Source organism: Benincasa hispida, chromosome 2 (genome assembly GCF_009727055.1).
Source record: "Benincasa hispida cultivar B227 chromosome 2, ASM972705v1, whole genome shotgun sequence".
NCBI classification, from domain to species: domain Eukaryota; kingdom Viridiplantae; phylum Streptophyta; class Magnoliopsida; order Cucurbitales; family Cucurbitaceae; genus Benincasa; species Benincasa hispida.
Genome location: NC_052350.1, coordinates 3,365,251 through 3,389,059, shown reverse-complemented (window position 1 = coordinate 3,389,059; position 23,809 = coordinate 3,365,251). Strand labels below are relative to the sequence as shown.

At 32.4% G+C, this 23,809-nt stretch overlaps 2 protein-coding genes, 1 long non-coding RNA gene and 1 pseudogene across 4 annotated transcripts; 2 read left to right on the top strand and 2 right to left on the bottom strand.

The window, feature by feature from the left end:
* The first annotated feature begins 4,470 nt into the window (after positions 1–4,470).
* LOC120071395 (mitochondrial import receptor subunit TOM7-1-like) lies at positions 4,471–5,266 on the top strand. Its single transcript, XM_039023656.1, has one exon. It carries the CDS (start codon positions 4,544–4,546, stop codon positions 4,763–4,765), a length of 222 nt encoding a protein of 73 aa, XP_038879584.1. The 5' UTR covers positions 4,471–4,543; the 3' UTR covers positions 4,766–5,266.
* A 1,218-nt stretch (positions 5,267–6,484) lies between these two features.
* LOC120070560 (arginine decarboxylase-like) lies at positions 6,485–10,109 on the bottom strand. Its single transcript, XM_039022352.1, has 4 exons — positions 9,974–10,109; positions 9,795–9,872; positions 8,288–8,827; positions 6,485–7,962 (listed from the first exon to the last, which is right to left on the bottom strand). The coding sequence occupies exons 1-4, from the start codon at positions 10,010–10,012 to the stop codon at positions 6,943–6,945; spliced, it is 1,677 nt and encodes a 558-aa protein (XP_038878280.1). The 5' UTR covers positions 10,013–10,109; the 3' UTR covers positions 6,485–6,942.
* Positions 10,110–10,310: 201 nt separating this feature from the next.
* On the top strand, positions 10,311–14,061 carry LOC120070562. 2 transcript variants are annotated; one of them, XR_005479984.1, is made up of 3 exons: positions 10,311–10,453; positions 10,779–10,894; positions 13,210–14,061. It is a non-coding gene; the product is annotated as an uncharacterized LOC120070562 (long non-coding RNA). The 2 variants fall into 2 exon arrangements; XR_005479983.1 differs by lacking the exons at positions 10,311–10,453; positions 10,779–10,894 and adding an exon at positions 12,729–12,870.
* Positions 10,977–13,846, bottom strand: LOC120070561 (annotated as a pseudogene).
* Positions 14,062–23,809: the final 9,748 nt, after the last annotated feature.

Below are 23,809 nucleotides of genomic sequence, written 5' to 3'. Positions count from 1 at the left end.
TGATCTTTAATGGAGTGCCCAATAGTTAATGAATATTGATTAATTGGGTTAATAAGTTGAATCAATTAATTTCATATCATTGGAGCTTTTAATCTGTAGGTCCATAAGGTCCCCTCGATAGCTCACTAAAGGAAATACAAGAAGAATGATTTGAATTGTTCAAATCAATTGATGGAGTAACATATTAATGAGATTAACATGATATGGTTAATTATATATTTGATCTATAATTAAGAGAAAAATATTTGAATAGGATTGAAATAATGAATTTTTTATGAAATAAATTCATAAAGAATTAGTTAATTTTGGAGGCAAATAAACATATAATGTTTATTTAATTAATTAACTATATACATTAAATTAGATTTAATATATATAGTTATTTATTACACTTGCTAATTAATCAAATAAATGTTATTTGATTAATTGAGCTCTAAGGAAAAATATGGAAATACTTGGAGAAGGGGTAAACTCTTCTCTATATAAATTTTTTCTTTTGCCCAAATTAGAAAGATGATTCATTTTGTGAAAACCTAGCCTCCAAATCTTCAAAAAATTCTCTCAACACTTTCTCCTCTCCACCATTCCTCCTCTAAGGGTTAGAGACCATTCTTCTACCTTTGGATTTCAAGAGAATATTGGGATCTCTCTTACTGTGGTGTTTATTATTCGTTAGAGATACGTTGTGGAGAAAAAGGTTGAGATTTTCGTAAAGACAAAGAGATCTATAAAGGTAAGAAAATGTTATTTTTCCCTTTTCTTCTTATTAAAAGGAATATGGAATGTATAACTATGATTTATCCTTTGTTTTGGTTCTATTTGGTTATGGTTTTATTTCATATAAATCGAAAAATCAAAATGCAAGGGGTTCACATGCTTCCACTCGGGATTCGATCCCTTCAACAAGCACCATTATCACCAAGCAACACTGTTTCTCCATCATTTTTCTAAGTCAATAAAAAATCTGATTATGAGTCATGTGAAATGTGCACCCTGAATCCATGATTCAAACATCTTGAATGTCCCTGTTGGACATCATCAGGACCTCTTCTGAATCATACCCATCAGTAATGTTTACTGCACTAGATTTCCCAACATGCTTGCTACCTGATGTTTCCTTGCTCTTTCAAAGGGCAAATTTTCTTGAAATGTCCTTCTTTATGACATAAGAAACATTTCCTGACTTTCCCTTTGGACTTTGACATAGATCTCGTCTCTTTTCCTTTTCTGTTCTTTTTCTCACTTCTACCTCTGACCATAAGTAACTCTCCATCTTTGTGTTCCTTTTTAATTTCGAGATTTCTAGTTCAAAAGGCATCCAACACTATATCCATGGATAATGAATCGTGTCCATATTTAATAGTTGCCTAACTTCTCGATACGATTCGAGCAATGAATTCAAAAGAATAACAACTTGATATTCATCCGACATATTCTCACCGATGTTATTAGGATCAACTATAATCTTTTGGAATTCATCCAAGTTCTCTTCTAAACCTTTACTCGAGTCCATCTTATATCCAAAAAATTCTCTTTTAGATATAATTTATTTGGCAGGGACTTAGTCAAATAAAGACTTTCTAACTTCTTTAATAACTCCGTTGTAGTAGTAACCTCATCTACTAGCCTAAGCACTCCATCTGAAAAATACAGAATTATCATTGAACAGGTCATCTCACCCATATTTTTTTTCTCAGCTTTTGTAATTGTTGGTGGAAGGTCATTTTTGTCTATGATTTTAGCTACTTTTTTTATACTAAAAGAGCTCTAATCTTTTTTCTCCATAACCCGAAATCACCATTTCCATCAAATTTAACAACATCGAACCGTGTTGACAATGAAGCCATCTGTCAGATTTATCTCAATAAAAATTAACATAAACAAAGAATATAATAGCACATTGCTACATACACCCTCCTTTTGATCAAATGGACTTCTTATACCACTTGTAAAATTAAATTTGAACTAAGAATGCCCAAACAGAACACAACTCAGCCAACATAATAATTTGAAAGCAATAAAAACATAACGAACACAAGGATATATAGTGGTTTGACCAATTTAGTCTACATCCACTTTGAGAACCAGCTTGAATTAATTTTATTAAGAGCAATCAGAATTACAAATTACAGAATAATCAAGAACAACAATTTATAATTTATCCACCGACTATACGGCCAGATAAAACCTGATGAGATCGAGAGAATCAAGTATCGGTGTTGACAATCAACATGCAGAAAAATTTGGATCTTAAGCACTTTAATTCCATTAATTTTAGCAATCAAGCAAACATATTCGTTCATATTAAAGAAATAGGGTTTCAGAAATGTACCTTTGAAGATCTCTTCAAATTTCTTCAATTCCAGTTTGAATTCCTCTCCAATGGCTCCAAGACTACCACTTGATCTTCCATACTATTATCTAGGACCTTAGATTGGGTGGTGGAACCCAAAATGAGGTTGAATTAAGGAAATAATTGGAGGATTTTTCTAGTTTTGGCGTGAAATGGTAGAGAGAACTTTTCTCTCACAAAACTCAAAATTGCATGAATCCCCTTTTCTTAGCAAAATTGATTCATTTTATTCATCAACAACATGCAACCCAATTTGATGAGAAAAAGGCACCATAATCTCAATAATTTGAGTGGAATAAAAGGTGTTTAAAGTGGAAAAAATCCACTAAGTATTTATATTTTTATTTTATAAATTGAATTCAAAATTCAATTTTCAAAATTTTGAAATCAAAATTTCAAAATTAAAAATGAAATTATAATTTTATATAAAATATTAATTCAATAATTAATATTATATAAAATTCATTAATTTTTAAACAAAATTAATTCCGTAATTAATTTTATATAAATTTAATTCTTAATAATTAATTAAACCATTTAATTAATTATATTAATGTATTATCAAATATTAAATTAATTAAACACCAATTCTTCAAACCTCATTCATGTAATTAATATTTAAATCATATTTAAATACTATCCAATTCTCTCAATAATTAAACATTTAATTATATCGTATAAAATTAATAATTCCCATAATTCAAATTTGAACGTTTCAAATTTTCTCATCACTCTATTTTAAGGTTTAATCCATTTGAGAGTTAGTAGGAGAACCTAATGGACCTACCGATCATGAACTCCAACAATCTGAGATTAACCGGCTAACTCTTTAACCCAATTAACCAACATTCCTTAACTATCGGGTCACTCCACTAAAGTCCAATAGTTGCACTTCCCTAGATATATTTCTATCCACTTGATATAACCATAATCAGTAAGTCAATCATTTACAGGTTGTTCATAATAACGACTGGGTTAAAAGTTATTTTACCCCTGAGATTATATCTTACTCTTTAAATCTTGTCGATCTTCTAATGAACAATTGGTTTGTGATTCAATCACCAAACCGAGTCTCTCTCGGACCAATGAGAGGGTAGGGCCCTTTGTTCAAGACTCGGAGTTAGCACTTAAGGGAATAGCCTCTCTATTATCCCAAAAGCGGGTAGGAGTGAATTTCGTCTTGCACCATAAGTCCCCAGCTATCTACCCGATCTTACTCCTGAAATGGAAGATTGTTAGTATTAATGTCCTTGAAGTCGGAATCAATATGCCTGAAAACCTCCACACTGGAAACCCATTCGTTGGACAACACCTCTGACCGAATCGAACCCACTCGCCAAAGACACCTACACAAAGCCATAAAAAATGACTAAAACTGAGCGCCATGTCACGTCGAAAACCCACGCTGAATATCACCATCAGCGCCACCGATCGGAACCGAAAACACCCAGTACTTTCGACGACATTTTCTCTTTCTCTGTAGCGAACTTCTTCTCTCCCTAAGTGTGGTATACCCTCTCTATGGTTGTCCTTTCTTCTTTCTCCTTTTATGCCTCACGATGAAGCCCTGAAAGTGAAAAGGATTCACTTAATTTCAAAAATACCATCAATCCTTAATTACAAGTTTGTCATTGGGTCTTTCCACCAATTTTCTAATAAAAGCACACTTATATATTGCTCGTTATTTTCTACAATAACCGTGCATGGCTAAGTTAAATGATATATATTTTTAGAATGTGATTATCATATTCAAATTTGAACTATCTTTTAGAATGGTATAAATTTTATAGAAGGGTATTGATACTATAATTTACTATTTCAAGTTTTACGTTGATAGATCCCCATCTTACAATAATTTGGGGAAAAAGATGGCTCTTAATTTTTAAATTTTTTTATAGGGTAAATTGCAACCAAAGTTCTTCTTAGGAAAAAAAAAAATTATAAAGCAACTAAAATCTATTTATTTATGGTTATAATATCGTTTTACTAATACTGATTAATTGCGAATTTGCGAGTTACCCTTGAGGATTTGAGGCTCACGCCACGTTGAACCGGCTATAGCCGGTAATAACTCACAAGGTAGCCGGTCCACGTGTGTGGTGTATTTAGGGTTTAAAGAGAGTACAGTCGCGCAAATATAACAAGAACAAGAAGGTTCCAGCATTTTGCAGAGATCGAATTCTCCCAACAATGGCGTCGAAGGTTTCTCTTAGGAGCAAGGGCAAGAGCTCCAAGGGTTCATCCAAGTCATCTGAGGAGAAATCTGCAACCCAATCCTTCAAGGAGTGGACTACTTGGGCCGTAAAGAAAGCTAAGGTCATCACCCACTATGGCTTTATTCCTCTGGTTATCATAATCGGCATGAACTCTGAGCCTAAGCCTCAGCTCTCTCAACTTCTCAGCCCCGTCTGATCTGATTGCTTTCTATACGTTGGTTTCCAAGATTTAGCGCTTTTCATCATGGATTGGTGCCTTTTCTGTGGATTCACGACTTGGGTTTCTGTTTTATATGAATGTTTTTGGGGGTGGGTTAGCGTATAAATTTTAGGCAAGTTTGGGTATAATATTGGCATGCTTGAACTACAAAGACATGTAATAGTTTGAGGTGAAAATTTTGATCTATTTGTCATTTCTTCTGAAATATCTGATTATGTTATCACTTTGCTCTTCGTTTTTCCGAATATTGTCTGTTTATCAAAATAATTGAACGATATTAGGGTTTATTTGCGCTATCTGATCCGTCAAGGCTGTCTTGGATGGAGAATACAAGACTGATAATGGGCTGTACTATCAAAAACCCCATTTTGTATTGTCTGTTTTCCAGCCTTCTGTTTCAAGTTAATAGGAATTGATCAAGGATTTACAGTCACCGTTGTATAACTTGATTCTATTATCTTTTGTTATGTTCTATTATTTAAATCTTGGCCTTAAATTGTGATAATAAATTGCAATGTGAGTATCATGTTCTCAGTATCTTGTGTTATCTAATCTATGAGTATGTTGTTCCGTTTTGGTTTTTATTTTATGTACACTGTTCTCTGTGTAGGCTCCTGATATAATACTTAATAGGGTCAGTTTGTTTCTAACCCAGGATCTTACTCTTTGTTCATTGGGAATTATCCTCTCCCTTGAGTTGTGATAAACCCATATAAATGTCTTCTACTGTCTGATTAATTCTCTTGGAATCGTGTAGGATTATATGTTTCATTGTACTCCAACTCTTTCTCTTGTCTGAATTCTGAATATAGTTGCTAATTCTGTAAAGCTTGCTTTGCCCCAAAGATTGAGCATTATCTTAGCGATTCTAGACCCAACTTCCTTTCTACAATACATTTCCTCTGGACGTGGGGTGTACCTAATGTTGGTTTATTGTCTATCCCTAATTTGATTACTGGGAAATGCTATATGAGCTTATTTTGGCTTTCCTTTGAGTTGTCTCATTTCATTTTGTATTTTCTATAGCAAATAAAGCAGTATATCTTGTCTTGAGCTTGAGTCATCGATCCCAACCCAGTAATTGTAGATGCTTAATGTTCCCGGATTTTTGGTGGCAGCTTTAATGGTTTACTTTGGTTAATGGTAGGCTTCTGTCATCTGTTTGCACCAGTTATTTAGAAATGGTATCCTGTGAGTAGGTTTTCAGTTAGTGAGGAAAGATATGAAGTTTTGGCTATTGATGAATAATGGAGTAAACACTCACCCCTTCAGGAATCATTGCCCATTAAATAATTGAGATGCATGCTAGTTCATATATTGTCAAGATTCTTTTACTTTGCTGATATAGAGGGCTTTATCCCCTTGCATTTGGCTGAGCTGATATATGAATTTCTTTATTTCAAAGCTTTGTTTTTAATTTTCTTTTGCCCTTTTTTAGTTCAACAACCTATGGATGTTGTGACTTTGAACTTTCAATCCTTGAAAGGATGGTATATGTCAGTCAGTTAAGTCTCGACTCGTGGGCTTTTTTTTTTGTCTGAAGTTATTAGTTTGCTGTTCTCACAAATTATTTTGGTTTTTAAAATGGAAGTTAATTTTTAGATGGCACCAAAATGGTCTTCAAATAAGCCATTAGTTTTTACTTGAACAATTTCAATGCCAACAGTAAAACTAAAAGAACTGGCCTATTTATTTATATCAGCAAGATGTATTGCTAACAAAAGTTCATAGTTAATAATATAACCAACTATAAAATCAGTCGATGCTGGTTGAATCTGCAATGTGAACTATTCCTAAATTGACATCTGATTCAAAACAAACATTCTCTCTCAACCAGTTAATTCAAGAACAAAATTTGGTAGAGAAAAGGCAAAATTTACAGTAATTGGATAATTTACAGCATCTAAAAGGTAAGGTTTGGAGTGACTAGTTGACTATTGTAGGTGAAAAAATGGGCATTGCAAACAATAATCGTTCTTCGAACAGCCTCAAAAATCGCCACTATGATAATACGAGTCCAATTTCATTCCCAGAAGATTTATAGATTGTAGTATTCATCCAGGTACACTGCAACATGTGTCCCCTTCAGCAACAAATTACCCCCAACTATTGTAAACCAATTCAAGCAGACTTAACAATCGTATTGCGCTCTTTTACAAATTGCACACGAGTAGTGAAGATAGTTTAGGATCAGATGCACCACTAATAGATGCACCTATGCCTTTTAAATGCAACAGATAATCCACAACTTCCTCAGATATAGTCTCACCTGGGATCATTACTGGTATTCCTGGAGGGTATGGACATATCAACTCTCCTGACACTTTTCCCACACATTCTTTAATGTTCTCTCTCCTTTTCTTCGCAAAGAAGGCATCTCTAGGATTCAAGCTGATCTTGACATTAGGAAAGGGTGCAGAAACATTGAGTTTGCTTCTTTCTTCGATCCCCAGAATCGATGCGAAAGAGCACACATCCTCAATACCTGGAACCAGTCTCTCAATATCGTCTTCACTTGTTCCTAGGTTAATGACAAATGTAATGGATTGGTTCCCAACAAGTTCACAAACGATATCATGATTTTTGTACAATATTTCATCTGCTTCATAGCCAGACAAACCAAGTTGTTGGAAACCAATAGTGAGTCTTAATGGATCAATAGCAGGAAAGTTGGTGACCGGGGGAAATTTCAGGATCGAGATACCTGAAATCTTGTTTATCTTGCTTTTTGCTTGATATGCTAGATTAATTGCTCTGTTGAAAATCTTGTCTGGATTATCACTTAGTTGAGCTCTGGCAGCATCTAATGATGCTAAAAGCAGATAACTAGGGCTGGTGCTTTGAAGAGTTTGTAAGCATCTACAAACTCTTTCTCTGTCCACAATATTCCCTGACATGTGTAACATTGATGACTGAGTAAGAGAGCAGAGAACTTTGTGAGTCGATTGGGCAGCCAAATCAGCCCCTTGCTGGAGTGCAGACAAAGGCAGCTCAGGTTGAAACCCAAAGTGTGCCCCATGAGCCTCATCTACAATGAAGGGAATTCCTTTAACATGACATATCTGAGAAATCTCACTCAGGTTACTGCAGATGCCATGATAAGTAGGTGAAGTAACAAAAACTGCAGATGCTTTTTGACCTTGCATTTCTAAATCCTTGATTGCTTTATCTACCTGTGAAACAATAAAATTATTCGCTCTTTAGAATAAAAGTGTATTATGTTAATCAACTTATAGAGATTGAAGGTTTAAATTTAAGGGAAATTTTTCCTTATTAAGTCTTAAATGTTTGGTTACCAAAATATAAAGAGCTTAACTTGTGCAACATTTAATATTACATCAAACCAACTGTTATCTCTTCTGTAGTAGTGAGGCTTCTAAATTGTGAGTGGTATTACTAAGATAAGATAACTAGTAGTCACTACTAAGCATTGAGAAATTTTATACCCTACGTGACATGTTAGTACCCATGAGTTGAAAACCACTGTTACTTACTTGCCTGTGATGGAGTAACCTCACCAGCTATGTCCCAATTGGAGTCATACACAGGCATAATGTATTTGGGTATTGCACCAGATAACACCAAAGCCGATATGACGGATACGTGGGAATTCCTTGGAAGAATTATATGATCTCCTGGGGAGCAAGTTGCCATAATTGCAGCCTGAATTCCACAAGTGGTTCCTCCAACGAGGAACCATGTTTCTGATGCTCCAAAAAGTTTTGCTGCTTGCTGCTGTGCTTCCAAAATTGGGCCTTCTGGACAAAAGAGGTTGTCCAGCTCTGGAAGCTCGGGTAAATCATGCACAAATGGTTTCAGACCAATGAGCTGAGTAAATGATGGTGGCCCTGCTCTCCCTCTATTATGCCCAGGAAAATGAAAACGAGCAGCATTTTGCTCAGCTGAAACTTTCAATGCATTAACCAGAGGAGGGGGACTACCTTCTTGGGATATTGGAGGTACTCTAATTGCTTTCTCGGTGGTTTGCTTTTTTCTTGACCTGTCCTGGTTGTGCTTTGGCTCAACAATGTTTGCTTCCTGCAAGAAAAATGGAAGAATAAACATATATATAGCATGATGCTTTCACTCTTGAAAAACATTATTTGACATCTTCTTGGCAATCAAATTAGAATAGATCCTTCACATTTAGAACAATGACTGGAGTTTACCAAGGGAAATAAGTCTATCAAATTGAGCTTAAGCTGAAAATAGACACTCTCAATAAATAAATGTCCATTTGAGCAATGGAGATAGCTGTTGGAATGCTCTGAATATGTTACCTGGCACTTTGAAAGACCAATAATGCAAAACCTATTTTGTATTCTTATTTATGTTATTTTAGTTATGTATGAATTTGACCTTAGAGTTTAGAGGAGTGCGCTATATAAACTTTCTGATTTTAATGATGTCGCTCTGAAAGACCAATAATGCAAAACCTATTTTGTATTCTTATTTATGTTATTTTAATTATGTATGAATTTGACCTTAGAGTTTAGAGGAGTGTGCTATATAAACTTTCTGATTTTAATGATGTCGCACAATCTATTCTGATGTTTTTTTTCTCTAATAATAAATTGCTCTCTCCTGTGGACGTAACTAACCAACTGTTAGTGAACCGAATAAGTCTTTGCATCGATTCTCTACCATTTACATTTTTTTTTTTTTTTGTTTATCTTTGATTATCCATATCATAACAGGGGCCAAAAACACAGCTCATGGAATAGAGAAATCAAGTATCTTCTTGGAGGGCCTAGTTTAAGTTTCGAGCACCCACCATAATTTTCGATCGGAGCAAACGGAATGAAAATAAAAGGGGAAAAACTAATGATTACACAATCTCAAAGAATACAATACACGAACATGAGCGTAGCGAAGTGATCAAAGAGGTATACACAATATTTTCAACTCAAAGCACACCATCCCCCCAAATTTCTACCCTACATTTTTTGTACTCAACACGGATCACCGAGGAGTAATCAGATGAGAAAAGGAGGAAGACGCAGACCTGACGGATGCTACAATAAGACTTTCTTCTCTGCCGCCTCCTACTCCAACTGTGACCAAACCGAAAATGATGATTCTGCTGAACGAAAAATCTAAGTTTCATTAGTAGACGAGACCTAGAGCTTCACAAATTTGTGCTAAATGCATAGCTTATGGAATGAAGAAAGAGCAAGAGCTTACCGGGTTTATGGAGGAAGATAGAGCTGAGGAAACCATCATTGCAAAATCTATCTCCACGAAAAACAAAGCGCTATCGCCATAAGTTCTAGGAATCAGTGACGATTTTATTTTGAAGCTCAAATGGCTATGCCGATTCTGCTTGAACTAACAGAGCAAGTGCTCAGTTGGGAAGTTCTCTCCAGCGGAAACGATAAGAAACAAAAACGGAGGAAAAAGAAAAATTATTTTTAAACCAATAAATATCCACAATTCCAATTTTGTCCTACAGTCGTTTTAAGGGTAAAATAGTAAATTAACCTCACAGTCTCATTGGCGCAGTCTCGCCGGTTCTCTTCACTCCGATTACAATCTTCATTTCTTCTGTTTCTCTCGCCACAATTTCCTCCCCAAATCTTCGCTGATAGTAGAAATGAAGAGTCGATTATCTTCCAAACGAGACTGGACTAGCTCATGGATCCACACTCCTTTCCAGTAAGAATTGTAAGTAGAAATCTTAGAATTCATTTTGATCTCTCAGTCGAATAGTGGAACTGCCTTTGTTGATTTTGGTGTTTCTTTTGGCTTTTTCGACGGTTTTTTTCCCACTTTCCCTTCGCAAGGTAATTTGTGAGCTAGAATATTGATTTTCTTTGAGATATTTAGAGTTCTATAACCTGTGGAGTTAGTTTACGAGCTGAATGAATTAAGTATCACCTAGGATGTGACATCGGTACGTTTACATGTATAAAATTATATGCAGCGCGTGATGCTTTATTGGTTATGATGGAAAATTCATGGAATTGTTGTTTGTTATGTACTGCATCAGGAACCGGGATTAAAAATGCTAATCAGTTACTCAAGTTGGTAAACTCAATCCCAAGCCAAAGGCCAAAGAGCTTAGCTCAATGGTATTGGCATGTATTCCCTCTCTTGAGGATGGAGGTTTGATTCCTATCTCCTAATTGTTGTAGTAAAAAGAAACTCAATGCAAATGGATACACTTTGTTTAGCTCATTTTTAAACTTTTGTGTGTTGGCATGTGGCTGTCCCTCGACTTTTGATGTGGGCAACTTACTGAGTTTTTGGCATTTGTTTGGTCTTAGTTTGACCTCTCACCATTTTGAGATGTTTTCAAGTTTTTGAGAATCTGATTTGTGGGTATTCTGGTTGGGTTATCTTGGTTTGTTTCATTTGATTTTGTGAATGAAATGTTTGATCAAACTGTGGTTTTTGTTGGATTTAAACGAATTTTGTTCAGATTTCAGAGAATCTGTGCTTGTGCGGAGGGGTTTGGCAATTTTGTTGGTTTCTGTGGAGTTCTCAATTTTATTCTGACCAATGTAGGAGGAAGGTAAGATAAAAGAATTGATTTTTGGTCAATTTGTGTGAAGGGAGATGATTGCAAAGGAGATGGGTTTAAATTGTGGTTGGAGATTGCTTGTTTCCATCAAAGAACTCTCTCAAGGATTTCATCTCACAACTGAGAGTAAAGCAGTATGCAAGATGCAAGAATTTTTGGTCTTGGATTTCATCTTGCAATCAAGACAGATTCATCTTGGTCGTGAGATGAAATCGAAAGGGATCTGTGGTTTTCAGTAATCCATGGTTGAGGATGAAAAAATATGGTGGCAATAAAAGAGAAATCATAGGATGATTGCATTAATGTCAATATAAAGTTTATAGACCTGGATTCAGTTGACTGACCTTCGAGGTGAAAAGATGAACACTCATGCTATTTCATGCAACTCAAACGTTATGGATAGTTCTAACTCATTACAGAAGATTCATTCCCTCCAAGAATTTTCCTCCATCACAACCCACTCAAGGATATCGATACTTGTCAGCCTCATTCATTGCCTCCTTGTCAATATAAATACTAATAAACACTCCAAACACTAGTCTATATTGTTCTTCTAGAAACTACAACGATCAGGATCCAAATAATTATTTATTCATGAGTCTTATGCTCTTTCTCCTGCACATTGCATACAATAAGTGAAGAGAGTTGGGGATCAGAAGCACCTGTTATATAGGCACCTTTGCTTTTTAGATGGAGCAGAATATCTCGAACTTTCTCAGTTATGATCTCACCTGGGATTGTTACTGGTATCCCTGGTGGGTAAGGACATATTAGCTCCCCACACACCTCTCCCACACTTTCACTAATGCTTTGTCTCCGTTTTTTGGCAAAAAAGGCTTCTCTAGGGTTCAAGCTGATTTTGATGTCAGTAAAGGGTGCAGAAATGTTAAGTTTGCTTCTTCCTTCAGTTCCTGGATTCCGTGCAAAAGAGCTTACATCCTTGAGGCCTGACACCAGCCTCTTAGTATCATATTCACATATTCCAAGGTTAATGACAATTGTAATGGAATGTGTACCGATAAGTTCACAAATGACTCCATGATTCTTGTATAATATTTCATTTGCTTCATAGCCGGACAAACCAAGTTGATGGAAACCAATAGTCAGTCTCAATGGATCAAAGGCTGGGAAGCTGGAGAAAATGGGAAATTCTAAGACAGAAATACCTGAAATTTTATTTATGTTGTTCTTTGCTTGGTTAGCTAAATCTATTGCTTTATTGAAAATCTTGTTTGGATTATTACTTAGTTGAGCTCTGGCAGCATCTAAAAGCAGATAACTGGGGCTAGTGCTCTGAAGTGATTGTAAACATCTACAAACTCTTTCTCTATCTACAATATTCCCTGACATGTGTAACATCGATGACTGAGTAAGAGAGCAGAGAACTTTGTGAGTGGACTGGACGACCAAATCAGCCCCTTGTTGTAATGCCGAATGAGTAGTTGAGGTTGAAATCCAAAGCGTGCCTCGTGAGCCTCATCAACAATCAAGGGGATTCCTTTGGCATGACATATCTCGGAAATCGCACTCAAGTTACTGCAGATGCCATGATAAGTAGGTGAAGTAACAAAAACTGCAGATACTTTTTGACCTTCCATCTCTGAATCTTTGATTGCTCTAACAACCTGTGGCATAATAAGAATTTAAACTAACAGGGTATTCATCAACTTTAAAAAGATGCGAGGGTTTAAATTTTGTGGGGAGGTCTTCATCAGGAAATTCAATTTTGTCTGGACAATAAAATGTTGAAGGTTTAAGATGCTGCTTCCATTTACTGTTTTCTTGCATCAAATCAAAAAGCATGGAACTTATTTCAGTAGTGAGCATCTTAGATTGTGAATTGGTACTGCTTAGATCACACTACTAGTAAACATTGGTCTATTTTGAATTTTGACAGCCTACATCATGTATCTAACTATGAGTTGAGAAGCATTGATTCTTGCTCACCTGTGATGGAGTGACTCCGGCGGCGATGTCCCAGTTGGAATCATACTCAGGCATGATGTAAACAGGTTCTGCGCCAGAAAATACCAAAGCAGATATAGCTGATGCATGGGAGTTTCTAGGAAGAATTATATGTTCGCCTGGAGAACAAGTTGCCATAATTGCAGCTTGAATTCCACTTGTGGTTCCTTCAACGAGGAACCAAGTCTCTAATGCTCCAAAAAGTTTAGCTGCTTGTTGCAGCGCTTCTAGTATTGGGCCCTGGGGACGTAAAAGGTTGTCAAGCTCTGGAAGTGGAGGCAAGTCATGGATAAAGGGTTTTAGACCAATGAGCTGAGTTAATGATGATGGTGCTGCCCTCCCTTTATTGTGTCCAGGAAAGTGAAAATCAGCTGTATTTTGTTCGGCAGAAGCTCGCTAAGCTCTAATCAGAGGAGGGTCACTACCTTCCTGGGTTCTTAGAGAGTCTGACCCATTGGGATCTTTACTTGACTCAACGATGCCCGTTTCCTGCAAGAAAATTGAAATACATAATTCTGCATCTTGTGATGTCATTCAGTATCGTAATTTTGTATCTCTTTGTTGCTCGTCATGTTAAAATTAGGTCCTTGTCCTTAACATTTTAGATATATGAAGTCACCTGTCAAGTAAAATCCATGTATGAAGCAGACTACACCCTACACTTTTATCTTGGTTTATAAGTTGATAGACTGAAGTTGCACAGGGAAATCTAAAGAATTCCCCACCACAGACAGCAGGGGCACAATAACTGTGTGACCTGGAACAAGTTATTAAATTATTTTCATTGGGAAAGACTATTGATGTCTTGTCTATTAGGAAGTTAAGATTTAGCATTTCCCTCCCCAACAAGGATTTTGAAGAGAAGTAGACTGCCAAATCATGAATTCAAGCTTCAGCCCCAATAGATGAGTTCCTAATAACCGACTGCAATTTGCATAAGTTTTGAAAGTTCACCATTAGCTTACTTCAATGGTTAAGACATCTATTCTTCCTCTAAGATATGAGCTTCAAATCAAATCATGTTTCATCAGTATTAAAACAAGCCATTTAACGGCTGTTGTTCTGCTGTAACTGTAATAAACTGATTATTGTTAACTCAATAAGCTTTCAATTATTGAGTTTATGATATTTAGGGGTATTTGAAGAGCTGAGTTGAACTATGAAGTTTAGAGTTAATATGTTAGAGTTAGGAAGTTTTGTTGTGAGTGTAGAGAGTTGTAACATAGAGTTTCTCAATAAATGTGTAAAATAGAAAAAGAGTAGAAGATGAAATTTCTCGATAAATGTGTAAACTTTAATAGTAAACATTGTTGAAGTTGAATTATTTAACACCAATTTATAAAATTGGTGGGTCAAATACTTATTATTTTGTTGAGCAGCCGCGTTCATATGTAGGCCGACTCTTTGATCACATTTCAATAAGAAAGATTCAATTCTTGTGGTTCCTTCTCTCTGCTTTGTATAAGAATCAAACAGAATGAAATAAAAAGAAAAAGAAAAATGCATATATATCTCAAGTCCGAAGCCTTCTTGGGGAAGCCAAACACAGAACTACACTGACCTGACGAACTTTGAAATATGATTTTCTTCTGTGGCCTTAAACTCCAATTACGGCCAAATCCAAAATGGTTTGTCTGCAAAAATCCAAAACTCAAGTTTAACTAGTGGACCCTTATAGCTGTACACATAAAATAAACATAACATTTCATGGAGGGTGAAGCAAGAGCTTACAAGGTTTACAGGGAAAGATAGAGCTGGAGAAGCCATGTTTATGCAATCTCTATTTGTAGTAGTAGATTGTATGAGATGCGTTCTAAGTTTCAGTTCCACCATTATTTGGGGAAGTTCATCTTCATGTTTATGGCCATTGGATAGGATCATGGGAATCAGGCAGGATAGAGCTCAGAGAAGGAGAATATTTCCATTTTAGGAGTTTGTTTGTATCGGACCTTACTTAAAAAGGATACGTTCCAGAAGGGTGGGGTAGCATTGGAGACAAAGGCACTTTTCAGTATTCTAAAAGATAAAATTACTTAGTTTCATCACATCACAATTTACGTCCATCTTTGTATATCCTATTAAATTATCCTATCATAGTTTTGATAAATTTTTTTTATATCTTTCTTTAAATATTTATTTTATTTTCTTTTTGTGTGTGATGAGAGTGGGATATGTAGAGATAAGTACATCTTCTTATATCTTTAAGGAAAGTAATAATTTTGTCCCTAAACTTTAGTTGGTAACGATTTAGCCCATTGTACTTTCAATTTTATAACAATTTAGTCCCTAAACTTTAAATGTAACAATTTAGTCCCTAATGTAAAAAAAAAGTTGTCGAATTTTGATGTTAATGGTTATTATTTTATGATGTAGACTTTGTATTTTTTAAAAATATCGAGTCTTTAATTAGTTTATCAATTTATTATGCATAAATCTCATTAAATCTTAACAACAATTTTTATAATAGTGACTAAGTTGTTACAAATTTGAAAGTATAAATATGAAATTGTTACATAGTAAAATTTAGGAATTAAATTGTTATAAAATTAAAAGTTTAGATGCTAAATCATTAGAGACCAAAGTCTAGAAACTAAATTGTTACTTTATGAAAGTTTAGGGATTAAAAGTGATTTTTTTTAAAAAAATATAAGTTGGATATTATAACTATTTATATTATGATATATAATATACTAAAGATTTTCTAGCAAACGATAGGTTATAGAAAGCCATAATCTATTATTCGGTTATTAAGTGGTCAGTTAAGAAAAAAATTTAGTAGTCCTAGAAAACAAAAGAGAGTTTGGGATAAATACTGTTTTTCTGAAATTTCTAATTATTGCTGAAGGGGACTGATGCAACTCATGACTTTTAAACATTTTTTTTTATTATAATATATTCATAAGTTACTTGATGAAGTTGGTTTAACAATAATTGGTATGTATTTGCGGACCTGTGATTGAAAATTTGATTCCATTTCTTTAATTTTTATACTAAAAAAATTTAGAAAAAAATATCAATTTATACCTATTTTAAGATTTGTATTGATTTAAATCATAAATTTTTGTAAGTGTATCAATTTATACATTTTGTTACATTCTATTTGAAAAAAGTAACTCGTGTGAAACTTATAATTGTATTGATTAAACTCCTAAATATTTATAAATCAAATAATTTTGACTCTAAGATACAATTTTCTTTGGAATCGTCAATGCATGCCTCAATTACCCATTAAATATCTAACCTTAGTTAATTTCCTTGAACTTTAAAGTTTGTAATAAACATATCACTGAAGTTTTAAAAGTTTTAGTAGTTCATTGCACTTTAATAATGTCTAATAAATTTCTAAACTCTTAATTTTGTATTTAATAGATTTTGAACTTTTGATTTTTGTATGTAACGTGTTCTTGACATATTTGATATTATTTTAAAAACTAGTTAACCCATTAGACAGAATATTAAAGTTCATCGTTCTATTAGAAATTTCATCGTTTTATTAGAAATTTAGAATTAAAATTTAATTTTAGGTAAAAAGTCACATTCAATTCCAAATATTCATGAAACTAACATTTTAGTATATGAACTTTGATTTGTGATAATTTATTTACTCCATGTAATTTCAACTTTATAACAATTGAGTCTCTAAATTTTAGTATGTAATAATATAGTACTCGTAATTTTAAAATTCGTAACAATTTAATCTCTTAAGTAAAAATTAGTATTAATATTTAATGAGAATTTTGGTAGGTTGATGAATAAACTAATTAAGAATCTAATATTTCTATGAGCTAGAAAGTCTAAATCGTCAAATAATAAAAGCTCAATAATTAATTTGGATAAAAAAAATTTATAGTAAGAGTTATTTGTTATAATTTTGAAAATACAAAAACTAAATTATTACAAATCAAAATTAAAACGATTAAATTATTGCATTTATGAAAGCTTAAGTCCTCATTCATTAATTTTTTAGAAGGTTGAAAATGTTAGAAATCTATTAAACACAAAATTGAGCGTTTCGAAAGTTATTAAACACGAAATTTAAAATCAAAGTTCTTATTAAATATTTAAATTTGAGAGAGTAGTTAGAAACTAAATTTATTACCCGAACTAAATCTTTCATTTAACCTATACTTATGATGGAGATAATAAATAAATAAATAAAACAAATCAAACAAATCAAAAGAGGTATTGGTGTGAAGAAAACAAAACGGCTGTTTTATTGGGTCAAGAAGCTATCAATAGTTGTATATTACTTTACGATGACACGCAATATACAACTATTTAGAAACTAAATTTAGGTGAGGGACATGCAATATCCCTCAAATCTTTATGTATCCAATGAGAATGAGATGTATTAAGATATGTTCATTTTGGACTGCGTCCAAATATTACTCGTTTATTAATAAATAGATTGGATTTGTAATAGAGAGAAAGGGCACAACCACTGTGCCACCTAAAACAAGTAATTCAAATCTTTTCATTAGGAAAGATAATTGATGTCTAGTCTATTAGGAACTTGTCCAAGATTTAGTATTTCCCTCCCTAACAATGATTTTGAAGAAAAGTGACAATCAAATCATGAATTCAAGCTTCAATCTGAATAGTTAAGTTCTAACAACCAACTACAATTTGGTTAATTTTAGGTTTTGAAAGTCGATCATTAGGCTCTCTCTTAAAATCACTTCTTGTGATTGCATCTCTTTGCGTTGTTTCTACTTTGAACAACAATCAAACAAAATGAAATAAAAAGGGGAAAAGGGGCATATATATCTTAATCCCTTCTTGTGGAAGCCAAACAAAGAACTACACTGACCTGACGAACTTTGAAAGATGATTTTCTTCTCTGTGGCCTCTAACTCAAATTATAGCCAAATCCAAAATGGTTTGTCTGCAGAACCCGAAACTCAAGTCTAAGTAATGGATCTTAGTGCTGTATAGACACAATAAACATTAAAATTTCATGGCGGGTGAAACAAGAGCTTACAAGGTTTACCGGGTAAGATAGAGTTGGGGAGGCCATGTTTATGGAGGATCTATTTGTAGTAGCTTGTATGAAGCACCTAGCAAGAGCTGCGTTCTGAGTTTCAGTTCTATCATTATATGGGGAAATTCATGTCGGCCAGATGGATGACCCAAAAATTAGACAAAAATGTGAAATGACCTGGTTTTTTTAAAAAAAATCTCGAATGACCCTTTGATGACGTCAAATTTGAGTGAAATTACCAAAATATAGTCGCGCGCATGCGGAAAAGTAGTTTCACTCTCGCTCATCTTGCTTTCTCTTCTTTTCTTACTTACAAATCACTATATCTTTCGCTCTTTCTTCTTTTATCACTCACAAATAACTATCTCTCTCCCCCTAGTTCGTTTCGTTGCTCTTCTCTCTCTTCTCTTGCTCATCAAAGTTTCGCATTGGAGCTACTTGCATGGACTCGTTGTGCCGGAGAAGAAGAAGAAGACGTACAGAGGAGAAGAAGCTGGAGAAGAAGAAGACAACATGCAAAGGAAGATTTATCGCATTGGAGAAGAAGAGGAAAAAGAAAAAAAAAAGGCAATAATGTAACTTCACGTGGTCATGACATCAACAAAGAGGTATTTGACATTTTTTAAAAAATTGGGTTCATTTGACATTTTGAACTTTAAAATTGGATCTTGAGAGAAAACGTTTCTATCTCAAGACTTTGTTTGTGTGGAACCTCACTTAAAAAGAGGATTTAAAAAGGACCTCTTCCAATGACGTGGGACAGCTTCTCAAAGATACTTAGTTGTATTTGAGACTATAGTCGTCTTTGTACATCTCACCAAATTGTTTAATTATAGTTTGTCACGTGACAAATTTTTTTTTACATCTTTCTTTAAATATTTGAATTCTTTTCTTTTTTTGTGTGTGATGAGAATGAGATGTATGAAGATAAAAAGGATTGACTGATATTTAAGAATAAGGGTCGAGAACAAAAAAAAATGGTAGAAGAGATAAAACATAAATATAAGATGATTATCGATGAGAATGCCAACAATAGATTTGCAATGACGATTGACCTTCAAGGTGAAAAGATGAAAACTACTGCATTCATAAGCCATTTTAAAGTTTCTTCTACATATTCCACTCAAGTAGTGAAGATAGTTGGTGATAGGGTGCACCACTTATAGAGCCACCTTCAGATATGTGAGAATATTATTGGCAACAATCATTCTAAAATATAAATTTAATCATTTAAAATCAATTTAATGTTTAATTTTATATTAAATAATTAAAAAAATTTGAATAATTTTAAAAATAATGAAAATGATTTTAAGTACTTTAGAACACATATCATTAATAGTACTCCATACTCTTTTAGATTTTTTTTTTATTATTATTGTAATTTTTAAAAGGTTTTATAAAAATATATACCTTAGGAATTGAGTTGATATATTTTATCAACTCGCCTTAACTCTCCTTTCTTCTAATGTTTTCAATTACTCCATTCATCAGCCACTATTAGTGACTGTCATACTCTGAGAACCAACTTCGGGCCTCGATAACCATCTCTAATGACAACACGACGATCACCTTTGCACGATCAATTCTAGGCTCCGACAACCACCTCCAACAACAAACTCGATGATCAAACCCTACAACTACCTTCGTGTGATCAACTATGGACTCTAACAACCACTTCCGACTACAAACTCTAGCAAGAATCACATTCAATTATCAACTTTGGCGACCACCTTTGAGTGACCAACTTTGATGATAAACTTCGGGCTCCAATAACCACCTTCGACGACAAACTTCGGTGACTACCTTCAAGCAACCAACTTAGAGCTTCGGCAACCATTTCAACTACAAAATCTGACAAAATCATCTTTGATAATCAACTTTGATCACCACCTTCACTATTATAAGATCGATTGCTTCTTAACAATTCTACCGCAATCTAGGAAGAGGTATTATTTATGTCTATTTGGTAGGATTGACCGACTTAACTATTTTAGTAAATAATATTTTTTGTATGGATGAAATTGACTCATTGTTATATATACACACACACATACCTATTACTTGTGAACGTGAAAAGGAAACTTAAAGACAATACTACTTTTTTGTGCATGTTCAACTTATACGTTCTATGACTGTTAAAGTATGTTGTAGAGTTGTTGATTATATAAATAATAGTATTTTGTCTACGTTAAGTGCAATATTTATACGCATAAAATTATAAAATATTTCTTTATTTAATTGAATTCACATATCAAATAAGTGTTAAGAATATTTGGAAAAGAATGTAACAAATAACAAAAAAATCATAAAATGAAAAAAAAAAATTCCTATAACATTTTCTGGCAAGAATTAGTCAAAACGAGATATTTGTTCTCCGATGATTCTTGAAAAAAGACTTTACAAAATAAAGAAAAAATTGCAACTCATATTTTATTCAAACAATTAGTGAATAAACAAGTTTCAAAAGAAAAATAATAATCATAAAAACATATTATTTAGAATTAAAAAAAAATCTGCATTAGATATTCTAGACATATGAACTCAACTTTGCAACCAAACATAAACATATGAAATCAGACAAAATAACTCTTACTCTAAACGTTTACATATGAACTCCACAAACATATGAATAAATGTTATAACTCAATTCAAATCCCAAAACAACCGCTTATTTACTCAATTAGGTTATATTATTTGACTATAAATTTCAAGGTGGGTCTAACATCTCATTACGATTACGAAAAGCAAGTAAACAACAACAAACGTAATCAATTGAGGCTCATTTTTTAAATTAGCATTGATGAATTACCTTTCAAGTAATTTTTTCCCCCCTACAACTTAAGCATCATTACTATTGTACTATGATATATAATATACTAAGATTTTCTAGCAAATGAAAGGTTATAAAAAGGCATAACATAACTATTATTTGATTATCAATCCCACGTTTGATGACCATTTCGTTTTTTGTCTTTTGTTTTTGAAAATTAAGTCTATTTTCTCTCTATTTTTTTAATAATAATTTGTATTTTTCTTAAATACAATTGTTGAATTCTTAGCCAAATTCAAAAAACAAAAACAAAATTTTAAAAGTTAATTTTTTTAATTTTTAAAATTTGGCTTGGTTTTTAAATATCGATAAGATAATAAATGAAGAATTTTGGAAGTGAAAAGACTTAATTTTCAAAAAAAAAAATTTTTAAAAATCGTTATCAAACCGGAGTTGAGCGATTTGTTAAGAAACAACTTTTAAATATTCCTGAAAAACAATAGATAGTTTGGGATAAATAGTGTTCTTCTGAAATTACTAATTATAGCTAAAAGGGGTCGATGAAACTCATGACTTTAAAACAATTTTTTTATATATAATACTAGATTCATAATTACTTGTTAAAGTAATCTTTAATGGATATCACTTTCTTTCTTGTGATCGGAGAGTTGATCCCTATCCTTTAATTTTTATACTAAAAAAGTTTTAAGAAAATTGTCACTTTATATCTCTAAATTTTAAGGTTATATCAATTTAAACTATAAACTAATAATTATATCAATTTAAGTCCTAATCTTTTGTAAGTATATCAATTTACAACCTTCATTACATTTCATTTACAAAAATTTCGTGTGAAGCTCCTAAACTTTTTTTATGATTTAATTTCTTGCGTGAAAATTAGTATAATATTTAATGAAATCTTTTTTTTTTCTTGTAGATCAATAAACTAATCAAGAATCTAATTTTCATGAGCTAAAAAGTCTAAATCATCAACTAATAATTAAAAAAAAAAGAATCAACATTTTTTTAGAAAGAAAGAAATCAACATTTAATTTGAAGAAAAAAATTACGATAGGTATTAAATTGTTACAAATTTAAAAGTACAACAATTAAGGTCCCGTTTGGTAATTATTTCGGTCTCGTTTGGTAACAATTTGGTTTTTTGTTTTTGTTTTCGAAAATTAAGCCATTTCATTCACATTTTTTTTTACAATGATTTGAATTTTTCTTAAATACAATGGTTGAATTCTTAACCAAATTAAAAAAATAAAGTTTTTAAAAGCTACTTTTTTTAGTTCTCAGATTTTGGCTTGGTTTTTTAAACCATTGGTGAAAAGTAGACAACAAAGAAAGAAATTTGGAAGTGAAAGTAATGTCCAAAGACTTAATTTTAAAAAACAAAATAGTTTCCAACACGGCCTTCATTTTTTATTTTTAGTTTTTGAAAAGTAAGCTTATTTTCTCCCAATTTCTTATAATGATTTGCATATTTCTTAAGTATAATGCTCGAATTTTTAGCCAAGTTTTGAAAAATTCTTAAAAACTACTTTTTCTATTTTTCAAAATTTGACTTAATTTTTAAAATTATTGGTAAAATGTAGATAACAAATGAAGGAACTTGGAGGTAAAAGTAATATTTATAGGTTTGATTTTAAAAAACAAAAACAAAAAACCAAATGGTTACTAAATAATGCCTAAATTGTTACAAACCTAATTTAAAAGACTAAATTGTTACTTTTGGGAAAGTTTTAGGTAAAAAATATGTTATTTACCTTAATCTTATGTATGATAGATTCATTAATTTTTTTAGAATATTAAAAAGGTTAGAAACCTATTAAATACAATTGAAAATTGTCAAACTTATTAGACACACTTTAAAATTAAGGTCCTATTAGATAATTTTAAAATTGTGAGTTTTACTTAAAAACTAAATTTATTACATGGACTAAATCTGTCATTTAATCTATACATGTGTTGGAAATAATAAATAAATAAATAGGGAGAAAAAAAAACAAAAGATTTTGCTGTGAAGAAAACAAAAGGCTATTTTTTAGTTGAGAGCGATGCAATGTAATAAGATACGAGGTCCTATTAGGTAGTTTTAAAATTGTGAGACTTATTGGAAAATATATTTAATTTGTTATTTAACTTATGCATACCTCAGAAATAATAAATAAAGAAATAATATATTTTTTGTCCCTAAGTTTTAACTCTAGTTTTTATTTAGTTCTTAAGTTTTAAAATATTACACATTTAACCGTAAATTATGAGTTTTGTTTCAATTTGGTTCCTAAATTTCAAAATATTACAATTTTACCTTTAAGACTTGAGTTTTATTTCTATTTGGTCTCTGAGTTTTATATTTTTAACCTCAATTTTTCTTTAAATACTCACTTTCAATCATTGACTTGACGCCAGTTTATATTAATTAATAAAGAAAGTTAACTTTAAATTCAATTTTTGAAGTGATAAAACTAGTGAAACTTAATTAATTAATTATTTTAACGATTTTTATTAAAACTCTAAAGACGAAAAATGAGTATTTAGAAAAAAAAATCAAAATTAAAAATATAATTCTAGAAATATAGGACCAGATAGAAGAAAACTCAAATGTTAAGAGTAAAATGTAACATTTTGAAATTTAGTAACTAAATAGAAACTAAATTCAATGACTAAATGTGTAACATTTTAAAATCTAGAAACTAAATAGAAATCAGAAACTTAAGGACTAAAAAAATATATTTTTTATATATAAAAAATTTTTTTAAAAAAATTGCTGTG